General features: G+C 37.1%; 1 protein-coding gene across 2 annotated transcripts in view; it reads left to right on the forward strand.

Moving 5' to 3' along the window:
* Ptp36E (protein tyrosine phosphatase 36E) overlaps window positions 1-22067 on the forward strand; it is a 169834-nt gene that overhangs the window by 112704 nt on the left and 35063 nt on the right. Inside the window, exons 3-4 of one of the 2 annotated variants that reach the window (XM_034979523.2) lie at window positions 7127-7150; window positions 13841-13959. In XM_034979523.2, coding sequence (XP_034835414.1) covers window positions 7127-7150; window positions 13841-13959 — 143 coding nt within the window. Of the gene's footprint in view, window positions 1-7104; window positions 7151-13840; window positions 13960-22067 lie in introns of those variants that run through there. The other variant, XM_069505575.1, reaches the window with a different exon arrangement.

Below are 22067 nucleotides of genomic sequence, written 5' to 3' on the forward strand. Positions count from 1 at the left end.
GTACTGAAAAATAAAAGTGGAAGAAGAATGTATATACCTAATAAAATATAAAAATTAGTAGTGATATACAGAATAGTATTGTGTACCTACATTAAAAATAATAATTTATAATAAAAAAAATAGCGATGACATAAATAATAGTAATGATATATAAATATAAATGTAAATAAGTATTATGTATAAGTTTTGTCTTTTTTGATTATATTAAATATGTATATACTGAATATTGTGATAAAATGTAATCGCATGAAATGTTTTCTGTAAATAAAGGCTATATTATTATTATTATTATTATTAGGTACCTAGATACTATTACGTATTCTGAGATATACTTAGGTTTTTAGTATTAATACGATAATCAGCTAGGTATCTACTTATAGGTATTTTTTTTATTACAAAAAGAAAACATACAGCATAACCATAAAACTAAAGTTAATTCACGAGATTATTACATGGGCCATTAAAGTTTTCACCGTTAAGTTAGTACATATTTCTTAAGGTGGGAGTCCATTTCTAATAGCAGACAATGAGGCGTGTGCCCACCATGACGAGATGGGTCCAATCCCTGCTATCAAGCCTTGTTTTGTGCGCATTTCAGGTATATTACCATTGTATAAAATATTATAATCGAGTTACTAGAGTCTCGCTTACGAAGGGAAACGCTCTGTAGGTTTTATTTTACGATAACTTATTACTCCCGAGAGATCAGATTATAGATGGATCAGAATAAAAGGTTTCTAACTTCCATCTTCTTAATCGAATCCAATCTTTTCGTTTTCCTGCCTTCATTATGCAAAAAGTATTATGTACTTACAGTTAACTCAGGTAAGTTTTCTACGAAAATTACCTAATATTAGACTGCTTATTATATTTTTCTAGCTTATTCCCGCGACTTCGAAGTCGACTGCGTGGACTACACTTTCATGCATAAATAAATCAGTACCCTTATTATAAATGCGAAAGTGTGTTTGTTTGTTGGTTTGTCCTTCAATCACGTCGCAACGGTGCAACGGATTGATGTGATTTTTACATGGGCATAGATAAAGACCTGGAGAGTGACATAGGTAACTTTTTATCCCGGAAAATCAAAGAGTTCCCACTGGACACGACAGACGGACAGACGGACAGATAGACAGACAGACAGACAACGAAGTGATCCTACAAGGGGTCATTTTTCCTTTTGAGGTACGGAACCTTAAAAACCGATAGACGTTACGGTCCGAACGTGCTGGAATAGCGACCTCACATCGGAAGGCGCAGTGTTCAAAGACCCACCTCTATCTTGGTAGACAGACGACATCAAACTAGTCGCTGAAAGCCGCTGGATTCCGGCGGCGCAAGACCGTGGCGTGGGGAAATCTCTACAAGAAACCTATGTTCAGCAGTGGACGTCTATCGGTTGACGATGATAATTATGATGAGTCCTTAATATTAATATTCATTTTAAATTCCCATAAGAATAGGTATTCTAACTTCTGAGGGAATTATCTGTTATGAACACGTAATATCCTTATTGTACGTTAACATAATATTATATTCTCTAATACGTCGCTAAGCGTCTCTGAGTACTACGCACGTATTATAACAATTGTCGGAAACAGTATGTATTTATTGTGGGAAGGCCATTCCGACCCTCCTCCATAAGGAGGCTGCGGAAAGAGTAAGTTTAAGTTACAAGAGAAATTTTATAAGAAAAAAACATACTACTATTTTATACTAGCGGATACCAGTTTGCGCTACTACGCTAAAAAAAAATATGCCTAGGGGTCTAAAACCATCTTCGCATTATTGCTTTTTTAATGAATCTGATTTGGGCCATATCGGTTGGATGGTTTCAAAGTCCATAACGGACATCATCATCATCATCAACCGATAGACGAGGGACGCTGGACATAGGTCTCTTGTAGGGACTTCCACACGTCACGGCCTTGCGCCGCCTAAATCCAGCGGTTCCCTGCGATTCGTCTGATGTTGTCCGTCCACCTAGTGGGGGGGTCTTCCAACACTGCGTCTTCCGGTGCGAGGTACCCATTTCAGCACCTTGGGATCCCAACGGTACGGACATACATAGGTTAGAAACATTTTTTGTGTTTTATCAGTACCCTTATTATATCAGTACCTATCAGTACTTACACTTATTATAAATGCGAAAGTGTGTTTGTTTGTTGGTTTGTCCTTCAATCAGGTCGCAACGGTGCAACGGATTGACGTGATTTCTTGCATGGGTATAGATAAAGACCTGGAGACTGACATAGGCTACTTTTATCCCGGAAAATCAAAGAGTTCCCACGGGATTTTAAAAGACCTAATTCCACGCGGATGAAGTCGCGGGCATCAGCTAGTATCTTTATATGTAAGAGTGATAAATATCCGATAGTAAGGAACGGACACAAACGGCTGCTGCCGTTTGTGTCCGTTCCTTATATTATATTCCTTATATTATCTTATCCCGGAAAATTGAAGAGTCCTCACGGAATTATAAATAACGCTTTAAATTAGAATAGAATAGAATAGAATTTATTTTATTCAAGTAGACTTATTACAAGTGCTTTTGAATCGTTAACCAGATTTAAACCAAACAAACCCGTGGGCGGTCACTAGTACCTAGATAAGCTTGAAAGAAATTCGCTTATGCGTTTAGACCACATACAAAAAAGCAGGTCAGGTCAAAGAGGCGTCAGAGCGTCGCGACTGAGGGCGGCTAACTTGATCCAATTTCAAGGATTCAAATATCGCTCGTGGCCAAACATGAACATGCTCTCAGCGAAATGCAAACACACTTACAAGGTATTGAAACTTTAGATGAAAATGGAAGGGTAGCAGTAAAAGGTTCTGGAGGTTCACTTACGTCAATCAGTGAGATGTTTTGACTATGGTATTTTGAGATAAAACTTCTGTAGGTACGACTCTACGATCTATCTCGAATATTTTTTTGAAAGAATGTAGGTAGGTAACATTAAACGTTAACATTTGCCCAAAATGACCGCCAAACAGAACAGCTTTTTTATTATTATTCAGATACAAGTTAGCCCTTGATTGCAATCTCACCTGATGGTAAGTGATGATGCAGTCTAAGGTGGGAGCGGGCTAACCTGGAAGGAGTATGGTAGTTTTTATTAAACCCTTTTACCTTTGGTTTCTACACGGCATCGTACCGGAACGCTCAATTGCTTGGCGGCACGGCTTTGCCGGTAGGGTGGTAACAAGCCACGGCTGAGGCCTCCCACCAGACAATAGCTATTTTGTATATTTTAACTAGCGTAATGTTTTCTACGTGTGGAAGAAGGTGCCTTTACCGTTCGCGCTTAGTTTCATATTACACTAGCTTTTTTCCGCGACTTTGTTAGCGTCATTTAAGTAGCCTATAGCTGCACTCGGGGCCAATCTATGCTATCTATTAGGTACAGAATTTTTAGAATCGGATTACTTATTAGGTCCTGAGATTACCCTCTACATCCAAACTTACAGACTTTATCTCTTTATAAAATATTACTGTTAGAAATTGTCATGATTTCATGGCTCAGCAGTCAAGCGCGATCAACGTGATACGCTTTCTTACAGCTTTTCAATTAACAAAGCGCTTCAAAAACCGCGATAAAGATTTATCGTACTGATTGTGCTTAGGCAGGTCAGGCGGCGGCGCCGATATGACGCGGAAACTTGCGGATATCATTTTAAAGACCAGAGTCACAGTTCACGAGTAGAGCACATATAGGTTTTATAATTATTACTAGCAGATGCCCGCGACTTCGTCCGCGTAAAATTTCTGGTTTCTCATGAGATCTTCCCGCTGCAAAAGGCCTCACTTACGTACTCACTCAGTCTCACCTTAAGACACGGAACCCAGAATACCTAAATGCCGATTTTAATATCTCTAACGTCAAAAACATAGGATTTTTGTATAAACCTTCCACCCCAATTTTACTCCCTTAGGGGGGAATTTTCCAAATTGACTTATACTGATTTTTATTATGTAAAGCTAATAACCTTAATGTCGATTTTCACGTCTCTTACTCCAAAAACGTAGGACTTTCATACAACCTTCGACCCCCCTTTCACACCCTTAGGGGAGGAAATTTTCAAAACCGTTTCTTAGCTGACACCTACGTCCTAGTAAGAACCTACCTTCCAAATTTCAAGTTTGTAGACTTTATAGTTTGTGAGATTTCGTGATTAGTCAGTCAGTCAGTGAGTGAGTGGTATTTCTCTTTTATATATTTAGAATAATAAAAGTAGACGGCCTATCGGTGTTTTATAGGATATATTTCGGAGAGTGTGCTCAGGAGCTGTTCGATCTTGTCCCTCCCTCACCTTTCTACCACCGTACCGCAAGACACCGGGCGAGTTTCCACCCCTATGTCATCAACATTCTTTCTTCGCGTACGAAACGCTTTGCGCCATCATTCCTTATACGCATAGCTAGGGTCTGGAATACTCTTCCTAGATCAGTGTTTCCTGCCAATTATAATCCGGGTATCTTTAAAACAAGAGTGAATAGGCACCTTCTAGGCAAACGCGTCCTATCTTAGGCCACATCATCACTTTCCATCAGGTGTGGTCGTGGTCAAGCGTGCGCCTATAATGAATTTAAAAAAATTGTACTTATAAAACTGAACTGAATAATTACTTACTACTTGAAATCCTGAACGAAATACAGCCCGCAATTTTTAGGGTTCCGTACCTCAAAAGGAAAAACGGAACCCTTATAGGATCACTTTGTTGTCTGTCTGTCTGTCTGTCTGAACAAAACTCCGTAAAGTTAGAGGTTCGAACCGCGTTGGTCGCGTGCCCGGTATCGAACCCCCAACCTCCGATTAGGAGGCAGACGTCTTAACCACTAGGCTATCACAGTTCGTGGTTGGTGAGGATAACAAGAAATACGTGATCTGTGTTTCCTAGCGATAAATTCGGGTATTTTTAAAACAAGAGTAAATAGGCATCTTTTAGGTAAGTCCCATGTTAGGCCACATCATCACTTTCCATCAGTGTGTGTGTGATTGTGGTCAAGCGTGTGTCTAATGCCTATACAAAAAAAAATGCAACATTCAAAAAAAGTGTTATGATGGTGTTAAGTGTATTTTGGACGATGGTATCTACCGAACTCTTTCGGTATTTTACTCTTTTTAAGTATCATGATTCATCAAACTCGTATTTTTGTGTAATACAAGAAATGAAAGAAAACTTAGAAAATCATGACCATAATAATAATTACCTATGGTCATAATTTTCTAAACTTTATTTTAGCTTTTAGATTAGCCTTACATTTCTTACAGTATTAGTATACTGTAATTAAGTATATTCAGACTAATATTTACTAGCGACGCTCGCGACTTCGTTCCTAAAAAATATAGATCTATCCCTGTTCCGTGGGAATTCCTAAAAATCCAACCTCATTATTTCCTTGTCTAAATGTTAAAGGTAAATGTTCAAAAGAAGCAGCTTTCTAATCTAAGGGTTTGGGCTGGACGTTGAGTCAAGAGTAAATCATATTATTATTTACCGTTTTAGACTATCTACAAGGGATGGATGAAGAAAAATATAAGCATTTTCATTGAAAAACTAATATGTCGTATTTTTTGTTCCATGTACATTTACGCCTGCTTTTACATTAAAGGTAAGTGAAACCTTCATAAATATGAAATAACTTTGCAAAAGCTTTGCAGACGTGAAGCGAAAACTAAAATATGATAAAATATATGGGACTAAAGGCCTGGTCACACAAAACACGTGACGTTAACTCGGGCTTACCCGAGACCTCACAAGTAGAGAGTGAGGCTTGTTTTGCGGAGCAAACGTCTAAACATTATTAAGCAACTACTGAACGATTATCAAGCGGACAACATTCTATATAGATGGCGGGCACTCAAGCCTTCAACTAAAATTGCTTCACAGTTGTACTTCATATAAAAACAGTATGAACTCATACGTTTCACAAACGCGTAGAATAGCACTATAATATAACCTTCTGTAGTTTGAGATTAAGCTTTATGCGGTACCTTGTATGTACTTATGTCTAAGAGTGAAGCCACATGATGCGTTGCGTTGGCGGTGCAGTGCCTGTGCGGTACCGCGCCGCTGCGTCATCCTACGTAGAAATCACTGTACCATGCCACATGATGAGTTACGACGTCGCACCGCACGCTCAACGGACTTGAGACCAAAGAGATTAGGCGGGTATGGGTGGTTCGGTGCAATGTTATATTTTTTGATGGAGCGGCAACGCAGTGCCCAATACTCAAATCCGTATTTGTAAACGTATCATGTGGCCTCAGTCTTACAAACCGAACGCACGTTCAGTCAGCTGCAGTCACGCGTTTCATATGACCAGGTCTTTAAACCCTAAGAGCTCGCGACCCGCAACAAATGCAGATTACGTATTTGTGAATAACTCTCATATATGTTAAAATAAATTAAATTTCACAGGTTTAATACTAATGTTTAATAGGAAGATATGTAAAAAAAACCCTTTATATAAAGCTTTAAATAAATATAATATGTTTAGGCACAATAGAAGGTAAATTTCAAGGAAACATTCAAAAATAAAACCGGTTTGTCGAAATTATTTAATACTTAAACCACTGTTTAAACGGTCTTAGACAGAAAATGTTCCAAAGTAAGTAAATTGTAAATAGATTTTAGAATTTAGTAGGTAACGCTTTTCAAAATTTGTTTTAAAATTTTTGATAAAAATGTAACTGCCTTTTGATAATTTGTAATTATCAAAAGGCAGTTACGTATCTATAGTGATATGTTTGTATTTCAAAATCTATTAAAAATCCTATAATGTTAAATAATTAAGCAATGAGATAGGTAATGAGAAACTTGCCAAATTTTAGCTAATAAAAATACTTATGTATATTCTCATACTTAATTAAACGATAATATCAATTATATGAAATATAAATTATAATTGAAACAAATAAACTTTATGATTCAACAAATCATAAACTTTAGTGCACACTTCAGTTTATACAAAAGCAGTAACTATTTAAATGTTTGGATATAATACTGCGAAATAGCATGCTCGTTACCTATAGATAGTAAAGCACAAGTAGAACCAATAAAGTACCGCTTTACGGGCAATAGATTGTAGACATTGAATTAATGTCCTATTTTATTATTTCAGACCGAGTGACGTTTAGACCTGAGAGTAAGTTAATACTGTTTCGTGTTTAGGAAAGCTTTAATATCAACGCTAGTTTAGAACTAATGCTTTTTGCCACGTAGAAGGTTTACTGAACTTGCACTGTATTAAATTTAGGAATGTCCTAGTTGGAAACAATAACAAAACAAACTCATCTAAAACCAAAATAGAAGCTAAATATTCATATAATATCGTCTAAACTATCGTGTGTGATATTCATCATGAATATTAATATGACGGTTTAACGCAGGTGTTTGTCGGAGTAAGCCCTACTAGTATCGAACCCATCTGGGGTCGAATCTAGTCGGGCACACTCGGACAAATACGTGAGGTAAACGGTCATACATTTTATATTTATAATAATAATATATAAACAAAATAACAGCTTACGCCGATTTTTCAATCTTCAAATAACTTTTATCTGAGGAATAAAGAAGTTTAAACAATTTTTGTATAGGACAAGAGGAAATCTGTTAAAACTTAATATTATTATTTATTCGTTAGTTATAGAGAGAGAGCCAGCGCGTGCCAGACCTTCTTTATTTTATAAAAGCTGAAAATTTATCTACGTATTGTCCTCAACACTGGGAGGTACGTTTGTTTGGATGTTAGTTTGGATCATGTTGACTTTGGGTGATAACAGGTAACAAAGGTGTAAAAAATCTTACGTCAAAGTATGAAGTCTAATTTTTTTCTATTTTCTTCAGAATAGTATTAGAAAGTACGGCAGGCATTGCCAGACACTTAGGGTGAGATCTATAGAGCGCACTCTGACTTAGCTTCGACTTTAGACAGAGTTAAAACGAGACAGAGCTATATCTCTCACATAAATCTGTCTCGTTTTAACTCAATCTTAAGTCTGAGCAAAGTCAAAGTGCGCTCTGTAGATCTCAGCCTGAGTATCATGGCAACCCTCTGACATGTTCCAAACAAACATCCTACATCATAATACGCAGAGAAACTTTCTGGTTTTATAAAATAACGAAGGCCTGGCACGTGCTGGCTCTTAGTCCATTAAGTTCATCTACGAATAGGAAAAATCAAGCTATTTGTAGTCTGCGCTAGTAATTTAATGTCGTAACGAGAAAAGCAAGTAGTGCAAGTTCGTCGCCCCCTCCCCGTTCACTTAAGGTATGATTCCGAACCACGCTGCACGCAGCAGCGCTGCCACAACAGTGCTGTCACCAGCTGTCACAGTCCTGTCGCGGCACACAAGCTTATAAAGATTGTATGGGGACCAGTAGTGCCACGACAGGACTGTGACAGGTGGTGACAGCACTGTTGCGGCAGCGCTGCTGCGTGCAGCGTGGTTCGGAATCATACATTTAAGGAAGCTGATAGAATATGTTACAGGGGTAGTTTACAGCACTGATTGGTGTTTGTTCTAAAAACTTTGCTGGAGCAACTCCTTTTTATGTCATCATCATCATCATCATCATCAACCGATAGACGTCTACTGCTGGACATAGGTCTCTTGTAGGGACTTCCACGCGCCACGGTCTTGCGCCGCCTGAATCCAGCGGCTCCCTGCGACTCGTCTGATGTCGCCATCCACCTAGTAGGGGTCCAACGCTGCGTCTTCCGGTGCGAGGTCGCCATTCCAGCACCTTGGGACCAATGTCTTTCGGTTTTACGAACGAAACATTTTTTGTGTTTTATACGTAACTAGCGACCCGCCCCGGCGTTGTACGGGTAGTTTATTAAATTTTTTTGAAAATAAATTATAGCCTGGTGATATAATTTACAAAATTAGTTCAGAGATTATCCCCTATAAACAAACTTACAAACTTTACATCTTTGTAATACTAGTATAACTATAGATTAATGAACCTTTATAATAGAAAGCGTCGTTTTACTACGCTGCGCTACGTGGCGTAGCGGTACGTAGCGTAGCACTGCGTAGCGCAGCGGCGAAGTGAATACCAATAATTATATCCAACCATCCAACGGGATGGAATTTGAAGACGACCTTTCGTATTTTATTCCACCATGTCTTTCACAATAGAAACAAGTCTCAAGAACGGCACGCATTTTTCTGTGTCTCTTTAGATACCTCCCCATAGATAGCCTTGAACTCTAGACAGTTGACTGTGGGATCGATACTTAAGGAGTTGCAGGAAAACGATGGCCATTACTAACAGTATTACAACCTTATAATAAAACCTAGATAATGGCAAGATAAACAGATATAATACTTAGTTTGAGCGTATAATACCAAATAATGTAGTAATCACCCTCCACGAAGAAAGCACCGTACTGCACTCTCTTAAATAATAAAGTTCTACTCTAATGCAGCGTACTACATAAACTATAAATACAAAAGTCTCTCTTGATGCATAAAGTTTGGTTATAGAGTCAGCACTAACTTCGATCATAAATCATATTGGATGTTCTAAGATTTAATACAATATAATCAAGAACACTTGGCTTATTTTCTTTTAAAAACTTCAGTTGAAAGATAAAACTGACTAAGGGCCAATTTCACCAACATACAATACCAGGATAAAGTCGTAAATTACTCTCATATAACCAAATTTTCATTTCACCCAATACTTAACCTAAGATATTATTTTGAACGGCATTCCGAACCAGTGGTAAATTAAAACTACCCGACTATTCGAAAGCGCTTGTAAAAAGTCTACTTGAATAAAAACATATTCTATTCTATTCTATTCTATATACGACAATAGTCCTATACCGCCGATCTTGAGGGTATTACAAGCTTGAATCTTGGATGAAATCGAATCGAATTGATCAAAGTCGTCCCCATGGTAGCTTCAATTCAATTCAATTTTGTTTTATGGCTTGCCATGATAACTTTTACAAGTAACACGGTTACCCGTGGTAACGGTAGACAAGTAACAAGGCAAACAATGACATTTGACACTGACACATTACTATTCAAACTTCAAACTGACGTATAATCTCAGTTTTTGACATTTACTCATTCTTTTGACCTTCTTTTGACTCATACCTGCCATAGACAACTAAAAACTTTTTTTCTTCATTTTTACTTTCTTTTTCTCTTTATTGTTAACTAGCTGGTGCTCGCGACTTCATTCGCGTGGAATTAGGTTTTTAAAATCCCGTGGGAACTCTTTGATTTTCCGGGATAAAACGTAGCCTATGTCCTTCCCCAGGATGCAAGCTATCTCTGTACCAAATTTCGTCAAAATCCAAAATCGGTTAAACGGATGGGCTGTGGAAAGCTAGCAGACAGACAGACATACAGGCAGACAGATACACTTTATAATATTAGTATGGATGTTTTCGGTACAAATAAATTTAAAAAACGCTATTTCCAAGAATAGCTTATGAAAGATGTAAATGTAGTGGTTAATTTTATTCTTGAAATAGTTATTTCCAAACGACAGCATCGTTGGTGAAATTGGGCCTAATTATAAGATACTTATAATATGGGAACCTTCGAAAAAGTTTTTCAAAAACCACTCAAATTTCTTCTCGTTACAATATGAAACTAATCATAAAGCGAGTAAAAAATTGAGAAACTTGGTATCTCAAAGGAGCCTGTACCTACTTGAAATAAACGTAATTTGAGAATATAAAGGGAAGAAAAAGATCCTTTGTAGATACACGTACCTACTTGAAACGTTCGGAAAATCGTGAAATTGTGCTTACCCAAGAATAAAAATCAGCCAAGTGCGAGTTGGACTCGCACACAAAGGTTTCCATGCCATCGTTCCCACCCCGATTGCCATCTCAACCTGTCCCGTACTACTATACTATCAGCTTAGTTTCAAAAGCTTCATTCAACCGAGTAGTATACAAATACTTGTTATCAAGGTAGCCATCTCCTATACAAAACCCAATTAATACCCGCCTATTGTCTCCTCATAATGAACTGTCCGCTGACAAAGAACACGGTGTATGCTACATCATACGGATACCTATAGCGTACTTATTATCTAGTGCATATTCTATACTATCACACATGCGCACTCCGACCTAATTAATATAAGTCCCGCAAATTGCTATTGCGCTGGAACCATGTCTCATTAACATCGAAATGACGTCAGCCGAAATATAAATATACCATCAGCTCGAAACTTCAGTCTAGTGCTGACGTCACTAAAATGGCGGCCACTTATATAACAATATTGTATTATAAGTTTTTGTATTAGACTAGCTTATGCCCGCGACTTCGTCCGCGTGGACTACACAAATTACAAGCCCCTGTTTTACCCCTTTAGGGGTTGAATTTCTAAAAATCCTTGCTTAGTGTATGTATATTTATGTCTTTTATTAGCTATTTTGCACGGCAAATATCAGCCTGATCCGTCCAGTAGTTTGAGCTATGCTTTGATAGATCAGTCAGTTAGTCAGCTTTTCCTTTTATATTGGACTACATATTATAACAATTCCTGTTGAATTAACGAACCAATGGTAGATTATAATATTAACTCAAAAAAAACAGCAAAATTCTAAGTTAATTATTTCGTACATGATGTTCATCCATCAAATGAAATTATTATTGTATAACTTGAATCCTGATACTTTATAATTTGTATAACTTGAATTCTGATACTTTATTGCTTTGATGCTCAAAGAATTAAAGAGATCCCAGGGGGATTTTAAAAAATATACATTCAAATAAAGTCCTATTCTATTTCAGTGATGTTTGGGCTTTGGGATCTATAAAAGGCGGTCACTGAAAATCAGCGTTGGGGCGTCTGGTACCTCGATATTCGCCATAGAGGGTTTGTGTCTGAGGGGCCCGACGCGTCTCAACACAAGCAAGCATAAATTGTACCTGTTGTGTAGGTGTTGCACTGCTGTACAAGGCGATATTGCCTACACCATGAACAGTAGGCCTCAGAATTCGAGTAGCAATTCCGAAAAACGGATGCATCAAAAACCAACCGCACTTATGACCTTTTTATATAAACACGCCACACAAACACTCAGATGTGCTCACAACCGTGCCATGCAGTGCAAGCGAATTCGATCATTAACGTGCTTAACGAGTTCTGGCCTTTGACTGTACCTATACGATATCTCGAATTAACATTTTTCTATTCTATTCCACTCTATTCTATTCTATTCTAAAGTTTAAAATATAAATTCGAAACTTTTCGTATTATTCTAACGCAGAACTTTAGATCACTGGGAAACTACTTATGTTTTGGATTCGTTTGCAAAGGAACATGACGTCGTCGTCCTACTTTCCTGTACCCGTAGTATATAAGATTTTACGTCTCACCAAACGTTGCTAGAATTCGAGAAACGAACCACAATAACATCAAAGTAAAATGGACCTAAAGAGCCTTGAGTTGAAGTCAAACATTCAATGCCACTGATTGTAATTTCGCAACGTTTCCGCTTGGAGCGCTGGCTGTAGATGTGTAGACAAACTTGAGCTTTAAAACAAGGCGTTTAAGATCCAGTTTACTAAAACGCAGAAGTGTTTAGTCTCTCGAATTCTAGCAACGTTTGCTGTGACGTAAAATCTTATACTACGGGTACTGTATAATGACTTGAGTTCTTTGAAACGTAAATCTAAAGCTTATTTCAAACTACGGGATATAAATCATATTATAGTCTGGTCAATATTTTTAGAGTAAAAATTAGTACCTACGAATGTTGGGAACGCCAATATTGACCGGACTATAATATAATGTATCTCCCGTACTGTGAATTAAGGTTTGAAATATAATATAACATAAATATCTAAATATATAAAAGCAAAGTTGACTAACTAACTGACTGATCTATCAACGTACCTACAGCTCAAACTACTGGACGAATCGCGCTGTTTTACAAACAGACAGCTATCGTGACGTAGACATCCGCTAAGAAAAGATCTTTGAAAATTCAACCATAAAAAAATAGGGGTTAATAAAGTAAAATAGGGGTTTGAAAGTATAGTCCACGCGAACTAAGACGCGGTCATAAGTTAGGTTGCTTATATTTATTATAATAGACCAAATAATGTGCGCTGATTTACGGTGATGATTTAAGTCAATTTAAATCAGAGAGTTCACGCAAGTATTATTAAAAACTGAACAAAGTTTCAACGCAATATAGAGACAGACGACAATCATTTATTTTTATTTATGAAAGATGACTTATTACTTACTCCTTCAAATAGTATAGATATATGTAGTGAATTCAAAATAACCACGTAAATATAATTTAGACAGCTGTTTTAGCAAATATTAAATCTTAAAACCCCTAGATACTAACAAATCGTAGAAATTAACTGAATCAATAGATGAAAATTCATTATTCTATGAAATATTAATATAACAATTGTCAATCGAAGGCTGGATAAAGTTGTTGTTTGCACTTTCATGAAAAACCCTAGGATTTTTATCATAATATGGATTATGACAAAATTAAAACTCAATTTAATATGTATATAATAACTTGCTGATCTGCCCCGGCTTCGCTCGGGTGGAGTTTAGAAAATTGAGGGGGAGGTTGAATTAAATTTTTCCCTCCGTAAGAACCATGAAAAACTGAATTTTATTTTATAATATAATTCGGGTTTTGATAAAAATAAAATTAAATAGATATAACATAGAATTTGTACCAATGTAATTATTAGTCAGTCTACTAACGCTGCTATATTTTGTAATTAGTTTAACTTACAAGTAAGGGCTTGGGCAAACACAAAGCGCGTCCAAGCCCTTATTTAATTTATTGGCGTTTTCAACTTTTTTTTTATTTCCACAGCCGATGAAAACGGATCGATATCGGAGACGATACCGGACCGGCCCGTCGAGCTGAAGAACTTCCCCAAGCTCTGCGAACAAAGGCGGAAATTCCCTGTCCTGTACAAGCTAGAATTTCAGGTAAGGAGCAAGGTAATACGAACACTTTTTGAATATCCGTTGTTTAATTTTAAATCATTATCACCATTATCAACCGATAGACGTCCACAGCTGAACATAGGTCTATTGTAGGGACTTCCACACGCCACGGTCTTACGCCGCCTGATTCCAACGGCTCCCTGCGACTCGTTTGATGTCATCTATCCCTACTCATAGTGTCCTATGCATCCAACTTTTTAGAAACATTAAATAGTTTTTCACTAAAATTCCTACGTTTTTGGCGATAACTCAAAAATATTTTTTTGCGGTCAACGGGTTTTTAGATAGGTACCTATAGGATAGCAGTTCTGTTCATCGTCTACGGCTGTAAGAACCCTATTTTTTTTTATTTAGATACAAGTAATCCCTTGACTGCAATCTCACCTGATGGTAAGTGACAATCCAGTCTAAGATGGAAGCCGTGCTGCCACGCGATTTAGCGTTCCGGTTCGATGCCGTGTAGAAAAGAAACCGGGTTTCACAAAAAACCGGCCAAGTGCGAGTCAGACTCACGCACCAAGGGTTCCGTACAGTCTTATTTTTGTGACATTTTGCACGATAAATCCAAAACTATAATAAATAACCAACCAACCACTTAGTATAGTAATAGTATTGAAAGTTGAAAATACTAATTATTTGTTTATGAACACATTTTTTTTTATTTTTTTTTTATATAATCACAAATTCACGGTTTTCGGATTTATTCCTTTACTTGTGCTGTAAGACCTACCTACCAAATTTCATGATTCTAGGTCAACGGGAAGTACCATATAGGTTTTCTTGACAGACACGACGGACAGACAGACATACAATGAAGATCCTATAAGGGTTCCTTTTTTCCTTTTGAGGTACAGAACTCTAAAAACTGCCATAGGTGCCCCTTCCAGGTTAGCCCGCTTCCACCCCATCTTCCACCATTGTATTGATTTCATTTGTAAAGCTTTACTTAATGTTTAACATGTTTAAATTTAGTAGAGTAGCATTTTAGTCATGATCTGTGGTCATGATTAATACTCCTCCCGTTTCAATTTAAAATGATGGATAGTATCCGTGCCAGAACACACTTATTTTGCGAGCGTCCTCACTTATTAAAAAATCTCGTGCATCGAAGCATACAAGAGTTTCGCTCAGATATTATGTTTACCGAGAAAACAGCATGATTAAATGAAAAATATTTCCTGCAAACGAAAATTGCGACTTCCTTGGGCTATGGTGAGCACTGTGATCTTATTGTACGAGATCTCGTCCCGTTTTCGTTTTCCGACAGAGCACTTTGTAATAGGGAAGATGACTATATTAGTCAAATTAGTGACTTTTTATCCCGCTTAGAATGGGAGCTTGTAATGAAATACACAAATACACAGATGTGTGATGTCATACACATATGACGTAATTTGACATACCTACTTTAAAATGGTTATCAAACTTAAAACTAGCTGCAAATGTAGATTTTATGAATTTTGAAGACCCTGTACTTATTTACTAAACTAGCGGCACGCTATGATGGCCGGTTTGACGTTTGTCCGCTCATGAAGTTCCGTATTAATTGATAACGACTTTGAAGGAAATAATTGTATTACTTTATTGACGATAGTGATGTGCAGAGATTCATAAATTTTATCGAATGTAGTTTTAGGTTTAGGACTCAAAATTTATTTATTAAATTGATTTCTTAAATGTATACAAGTGTAGAAAAATCAGTTTGCACCATTTAAGGGGTGAATGTACTTGTGAATATGAACAATTTTCACTATGTGGACAAACCTCTGAAATCGCAAAAAAATATCAATAAATTTTTAAAAATGGAATCTAATACGATCGTCACATAGGATCGCTGGCTAGCACAACTACTACCTCCGGCAAACTCGCGTCAATGCTCAATGCAAAACAAAGCAGTTTCGAATTGACGTTGCTTCGAAAAGTATAAACTGTCAGTGCAATGCGATTGTGATATAGTTTTGACCTGGCTTTGGATTTCAAATATTGATACTGCATTACTGTTGACCCTTGCTCGTTAATTTGGACTCTGTTCAAGCCCTTTGTTGTGGATTTCGTCGATATGACCGAACGTACGCAGAGAACTGTTCTAAATAGTCAGACACGTGAGTTCCTAATACGCCTTCGTAACTATTTCGATCGTGAAGCTCAAAATGGAGGGCCAATTTTACCTATAACGTCAGTGGTTGAACGCGTAGCTGATGCGCTTAATATTGGACAACGAACTGTTAGACGGATAACTAAAAAAAAATATGGCGAGACTGGCACAGAAGAAAATAAACTTCACACACCAAAAAAGAGAAAACGAGCAAAACCAGTCGTAGGCATCGATAGCTTTGATGCCGATGCTATCCGAAGACATGTTTACGGCTACTATTTACAGAAGGAGTATCCAACAAGAAAAAAGTTGGTGCATTCACTGAAGGAAGCTGGATTATTCTTCGGTGGGGAAAGTTCTTTAACGAAGATTTTGAAGACCATTGGATTTCGATACAAAAAATGTAACAAACGCAAAATATTGATGGAAAGATTTGATATAGCGATGGCAAGGTATACTTTTTTACGGCAAGTGAAAGAAATCAAAAATTGGCAAAATGTTGTGTTCTTGGATGAAACATGGCTTAATGCTAACCATACTGTAGGCCGTTCTTGGAACGATGACACAGCAGCATCTACTTCCAAAGTTCCTGTAGGAAAAGGATCGCGACTTATAATTTGTCACGCCGGAACCATCAACGGGTTTGTCGAAGGTTCTCTCATGGCTTTTGCGTCAAAAACCACTGGAGACTATCATGAAGACATGAATGGAGAAAAGTTTACTGAATGGTTTACCTCAATGTTGTGTAGCCTCCCTGAACCATCTATTATAATTATGGACAACGCCCCATACCACTCGATGCAAATTGACAAGCCACCTGCCCAATCCCAAAAGAAAGCTGATATCGTCGCATGGCTTCGTAAAAATGGCGTAGATGCAAACATGAATATGTTAAAAGCGGAATTAGTACGTCTTTTAAAAGAAAACAAACCAACCAAGATCCGATACGTCATTGACGAAATAGCATTAGAACATGGGCACAGAGTTATACGGTTACCGCCTTACCATTGTGAGTATAATGCGATTGAGTTGGTGTGGGCTCAAATTAAGGGATATGCTGCAAGACACAATACAGAACCCCCATTTACCACAAAAAAAATGCTAAAATTATTAGAAGAAGCTTGTGAACATGTGACTAAAGGAGACTGGGAAAAGGTTGTGAATAGAACTGTTAAATTAATAAGGGAAGATTATGAAAGAGATGTGAAAATAGATAATATTATAGAAAACGAACATATAATTATTAATGTATGTGATGATAGCAGTGACGACAGTGAAAATAGTAGTATGGACGAATCTGATTAATTATGGCCTTTTGTGGCACCTTTTTCGGTATCTTTTGTATTCATATGTTTCTTGTGTGCATATAAAGTATGTATATTCATTTTCGTTCAAATATTCAGTTCGTTCAAATAAATTAAATAAACATATACATTTTTGTTTTATTAAACCTATTTAATCAGGTACAAAAACAAAACTTAATTGTTTTTTGTTCGAGAATAAATTGACATTCCACATCACTATTGTAATGTGTCAAACCGGCCATCATAGCGTGCCGCTAGTGTAATTACTAAGAAATAATATATTTTTGATCTAGGCATCATCCCTATTCTTATTTTATCTTTGACCTACTGGTGGGTGACTTCGACCGAGAGTTGTTAACACCCTACCGACGTGCCACAAAGTGATATATTTTTCAAATATAAATATCAAATATTTAGGAACCGATGGGATTTGTACCCACATTATATATCTGAGTATCTCTTGGCCACGATTCATGTCATTTAATTTAAATTTAATAAAAAATAAAAAATAAAAAACTTGTGACATTTATATATAAGTATATTTCTTCACGAAAGATATAAAGATAACTTGCATCTAAATTATGAAGACGGGTATCTCTATGTTACTTTTTAGCCGGGAAATTCAAACAGTTCTTACAACACTTTTCATCATCACGATTATCATAACTTTAATTCTATTATGAAAATCCATCATAAGTATAAAAATTATCTAATTCTTAGCTTATTTAAGTGTGTAAAGCTATAGGTTTTCCTTAAACAATAAAACTTCACACTAGTAAGATACGGCACCTAAACAGCTAGTTGATAGCTTAAAGGACCGCTCAAATAATGAATTCTTATTTTTCATTTGCATTAAATAAAGCTTCTGACCGATTAGTGCAGCCTTATTCCTGTTTATTTCGTTACTGGGACGAGATTTTCAGCTTTATTAGTCTTGGCAAGGAAATGGTATTGGTAGAGCTCTCACTCGTATTTTCACTTTTATGGGATCCGTTACTTGGAATTTAGAATTGAGTTTGTGTATTTGGCAAATTCTAGACGGATAGAAAGTATGGGCGAATAAGTGTCCCAGTGTGTTTATGGTGGCGATATTTTGTATAGTTTGGGGCCAACGAATGCCAACTTGTCCAATGTCAACTGAATTGGGGCACTATTTTTATAGATTTGTTAGAAAGGTGACAAAAAGCCGATGGGTTCCCAACGAGTCACACTCAAACGTGTCACACTGTGACTCGTTGGGAATTCATCGAAATTTTTCTCCCATGGAGTTACACTGTTACTAGTTGCAACTTTTTTAGGGTTCCGTACCTCAAAAGGAAAAACGGAACCCTTATAGGATCACTTTGTTGTCTGTCCGTCTGTCTGTCAAGAAACCTACAGGGTACTTCCCGTTAAAGAAATCCCCTAGAATCATGAAATGTGGTAGGTAGGTGGGTCTTATAGCTGGTATTAGGGGGGAAATCTGAAAACCGTGAATTTGTGGTTATATCACACAAAAAAAAATTGTGGTCATGAACTAATAATTAGCATTTTCATATTTCTAAGTAAGATAACTATATCAAGTGGGGTATCATATTATGAAAGGTCTTCACCTGTGCATTCTAAAACAGATTTTGATTTATTTTTATGCATCATAGTTTCTGAGTTATCATGCAAAATGTCGAAAAAATACGACTGAATTACGGAACCTTCGAATGCTTCGGTTAGGTTAGTTACCTAATACCTTATTCTTATAAGTACAGTGCGACAAGGCTCTCTTGGCACTTGAATGACAGTGACAGGGGGGCGCTGTTGGAGAACAAAGGCTTAGAATATTCAAACAAGAACAAAGGGGGCACTTGACGGCAACGTTAGTTCCGATTTTCGCCACGCGCCAAGATAGCCTTGTCGCACTGTAAGTATTAATATCTACATTTTAGCTTCCATTGTTCAGAAAAACGTCTAATTAATATTCCAAGCAGATCCGTCTTCAAGAACATCGGCTTTATTTAATAACACCGACGTCGGCTAAAAGAAGTTATAAGCTTTTTAATATTGTCCCAGTAAGTGCGAAGCGGTAGACTTGCCCCGGCTTAGCCCGCTAAGCTTTAAGCTGGAGGTTGACTTCTAACATCATCATCATCATCATCATCATCAACCGATAGACATCCACTGCTGAACATAGGTCTCTTGTAGGGACTTCCACACGCCACGGTCTTGCGCCGCTTGAATCCAGCGTCTCCCTGCGACTTGTCTGATGTCGTCCATCCACCTAGTGGTCTTCCAACGCTGCGTCTTCCGATGCGAGGTCGCCATTTCAGCACCTTAAGATCCCTTGAGATTTGTAACAGTTTGGTGTAATGTATCAAGTTTTTGTAACTCAAACCGAAGACTAACATGTAACGTCAGTTTGTGATACGTATCATTCGCGGCGAGTGTCGCGTCACTCAAGACGCGTGCTCCACACTGACACGACTGGGGTTTTCGCGAATTCCCTTTGACTGTTACATTACAATTTACAAGTCAGTGCAGGTCTGCCATTTTGAGTGAAAATGGAGCACTTAGAGCACACACACGAATGCTACATTACAAACAAAAGGTACAAGTCAATCTCCAGCTTTAGGTATTCTGTTTAATATTCTGTCGTCTAACTTAGCTTTTTACGACCTGTTCAATAAAAACGTATTTTTGCTCTAAATAATATAAAACGGTCGCGAATCGCGATCCACGTTTGTCTGTGTATTCGCTTATAAGTTCTAAACTTCTTGTTAGATATCAATGACATTTTCAATAAAATATAACCCAACCCTTGCGAACTTGAATGAATTGCGAACTTGTGCGTCCGTCTGTCAGAGCCTTACCTATAACTTTTGAATTCCTGAACGTAATTACCTACCTCAAATTTAAATATAATATTTAAACTGATAGCTTTCAGCCGAAATTGTATAAAAAAAATCTTTACTTCAAGGGGAGGAAAAAAATATAAAATCTTTACTTCATAGAAGCGAATGTGAAGTAATATATTTTTCTAGCGTTACAAAAGAAGATTTTGAGCAGAGTATAATTTATTTATTTTAAATTTCCCCTGAAAATTGACGAAATGGGGGGCTTTCAAAGTGGAGATTGAATTCGATGCTAAATGTCAAAAACGGCTGCATATTAGAAACTGAAACTTGTGCATAATTTCAGTTATATCCTGTACTTGAACAACAAATACTAAAATTAGGCAAATATTATAAAGAAACTAAACTATTTCATTTTTGATGGGCATCAGTATTTTTAACTTTACAATACTATTATTGTAAAGTTAAAAATACTGATGCCCATCAAATTCCACAATTCCAGCGTCGTCTATACGACGCTGGAATTGTGGAATACCGCGAGGTCTCATTTCGGGGTGAACCATTAGTATATAGGTAGGTACCTACAAATTTCACAGATAACCTCCACGACTACTAACTTTTGCTGAAGTTAGAAGGTTAAAGTAATTCGAAGCCTTATACACGACAACAGTCACGAACATAAGCTAGGAAATAAGGAAAAACAAAACGCGAAAATCGTAAAAATATTCCCACCAAAAATACAAAACAACGCGGTTGTCGGGCATAAAAAATGTTATTCGGTGTCGTAAAACATGAAATGCTCTCTAACTGACATATCGTGCTACGCTAGTGGTACATTTACTCATATTATACGACTACATTATGCCTTTTTAATGGAGTTGGTGCCTAATATATCAGCTTCATATATATAATGGTGCATTCACACTACCAATACAAAATACAAATACGCAGGCAGGCATGCGCACAAATCAAGATTGTTGTTCCTTGTATATATTATGTACACATACGGCTTGTTGTATAGAAGCAGACGTTACCTTGCGGAAGTCCATGATATACGGTGAACCAAAAGCTTAATTTGCTATAATCCGCTGAAACAGGTCGAATCTATATTGGTATAATCGGGGGTTCGATCCTGGGCACGCACCTCTAACTTTTTAGAGTTATGTGCGTTTTAATTAATTAAATATCACTTGCTTTAACGGTGAAGGAAAACATCGTGAGGAAACCTGCATGCCTGAGAGTTCTCCATAATGTTCTCAAAGGCGTGTGAAGTCTACCAATCCGCACATGGCCAGCGTGGTAGACTATGGCCAAAACCCCTTCTCACTCTGAGAGGAGACCCGTGCTCTGATGAGGTTGATCATGATGATAAATGAGCTGAAGGAGGTCGTATTTGCTATTTCTCATAATGTGGCTGAAGTACTACACAACCTTAACCACAGACCAAAATGTATGTTAACAAAAAGTACCTAATCCTAAACATTAATTACGTCTGAAGAGAAACAATTTTAATTTAACAAACCATTCTCAAACACTCTAATTGTTTGTCCAACCCTTATTTTAAAAGAATGTTTGAGTTTGAACATCCAGTTTCAGAGCCACACCAGCTTTTTCAAAGTACAGACAATTATTTTAACACTTTAATTAAATAATTACAACTAAAATAACGTTTTAGAAACCTTGTAAATAAATTAAATGCTTTGCATGTATTATTTGAAGATAGAATTTGAATATTTTTACACTACTGAGCTCGTGTAGGTTTAGAATACCCATATAGACCAAATTAAGCCGATTACTAATTCCATGATCTTCCTTCTCTACAACTAATTCTACACGCAAACGCACGCTTTCAGCTTGGCTCACGCTCTG

This window comes from Maniola hyperantus, chromosome 20 (genome assembly GCF_902806685.2).
Source record: "Maniola hyperantus chromosome 20, iAphHyp1.2, whole genome shotgun sequence".
Classification (NCBI taxonomy): domain Eukaryota; kingdom Metazoa; phylum Arthropoda; class Insecta; order Lepidoptera; family Nymphalidae; genus Maniola; species Maniola hyperantus.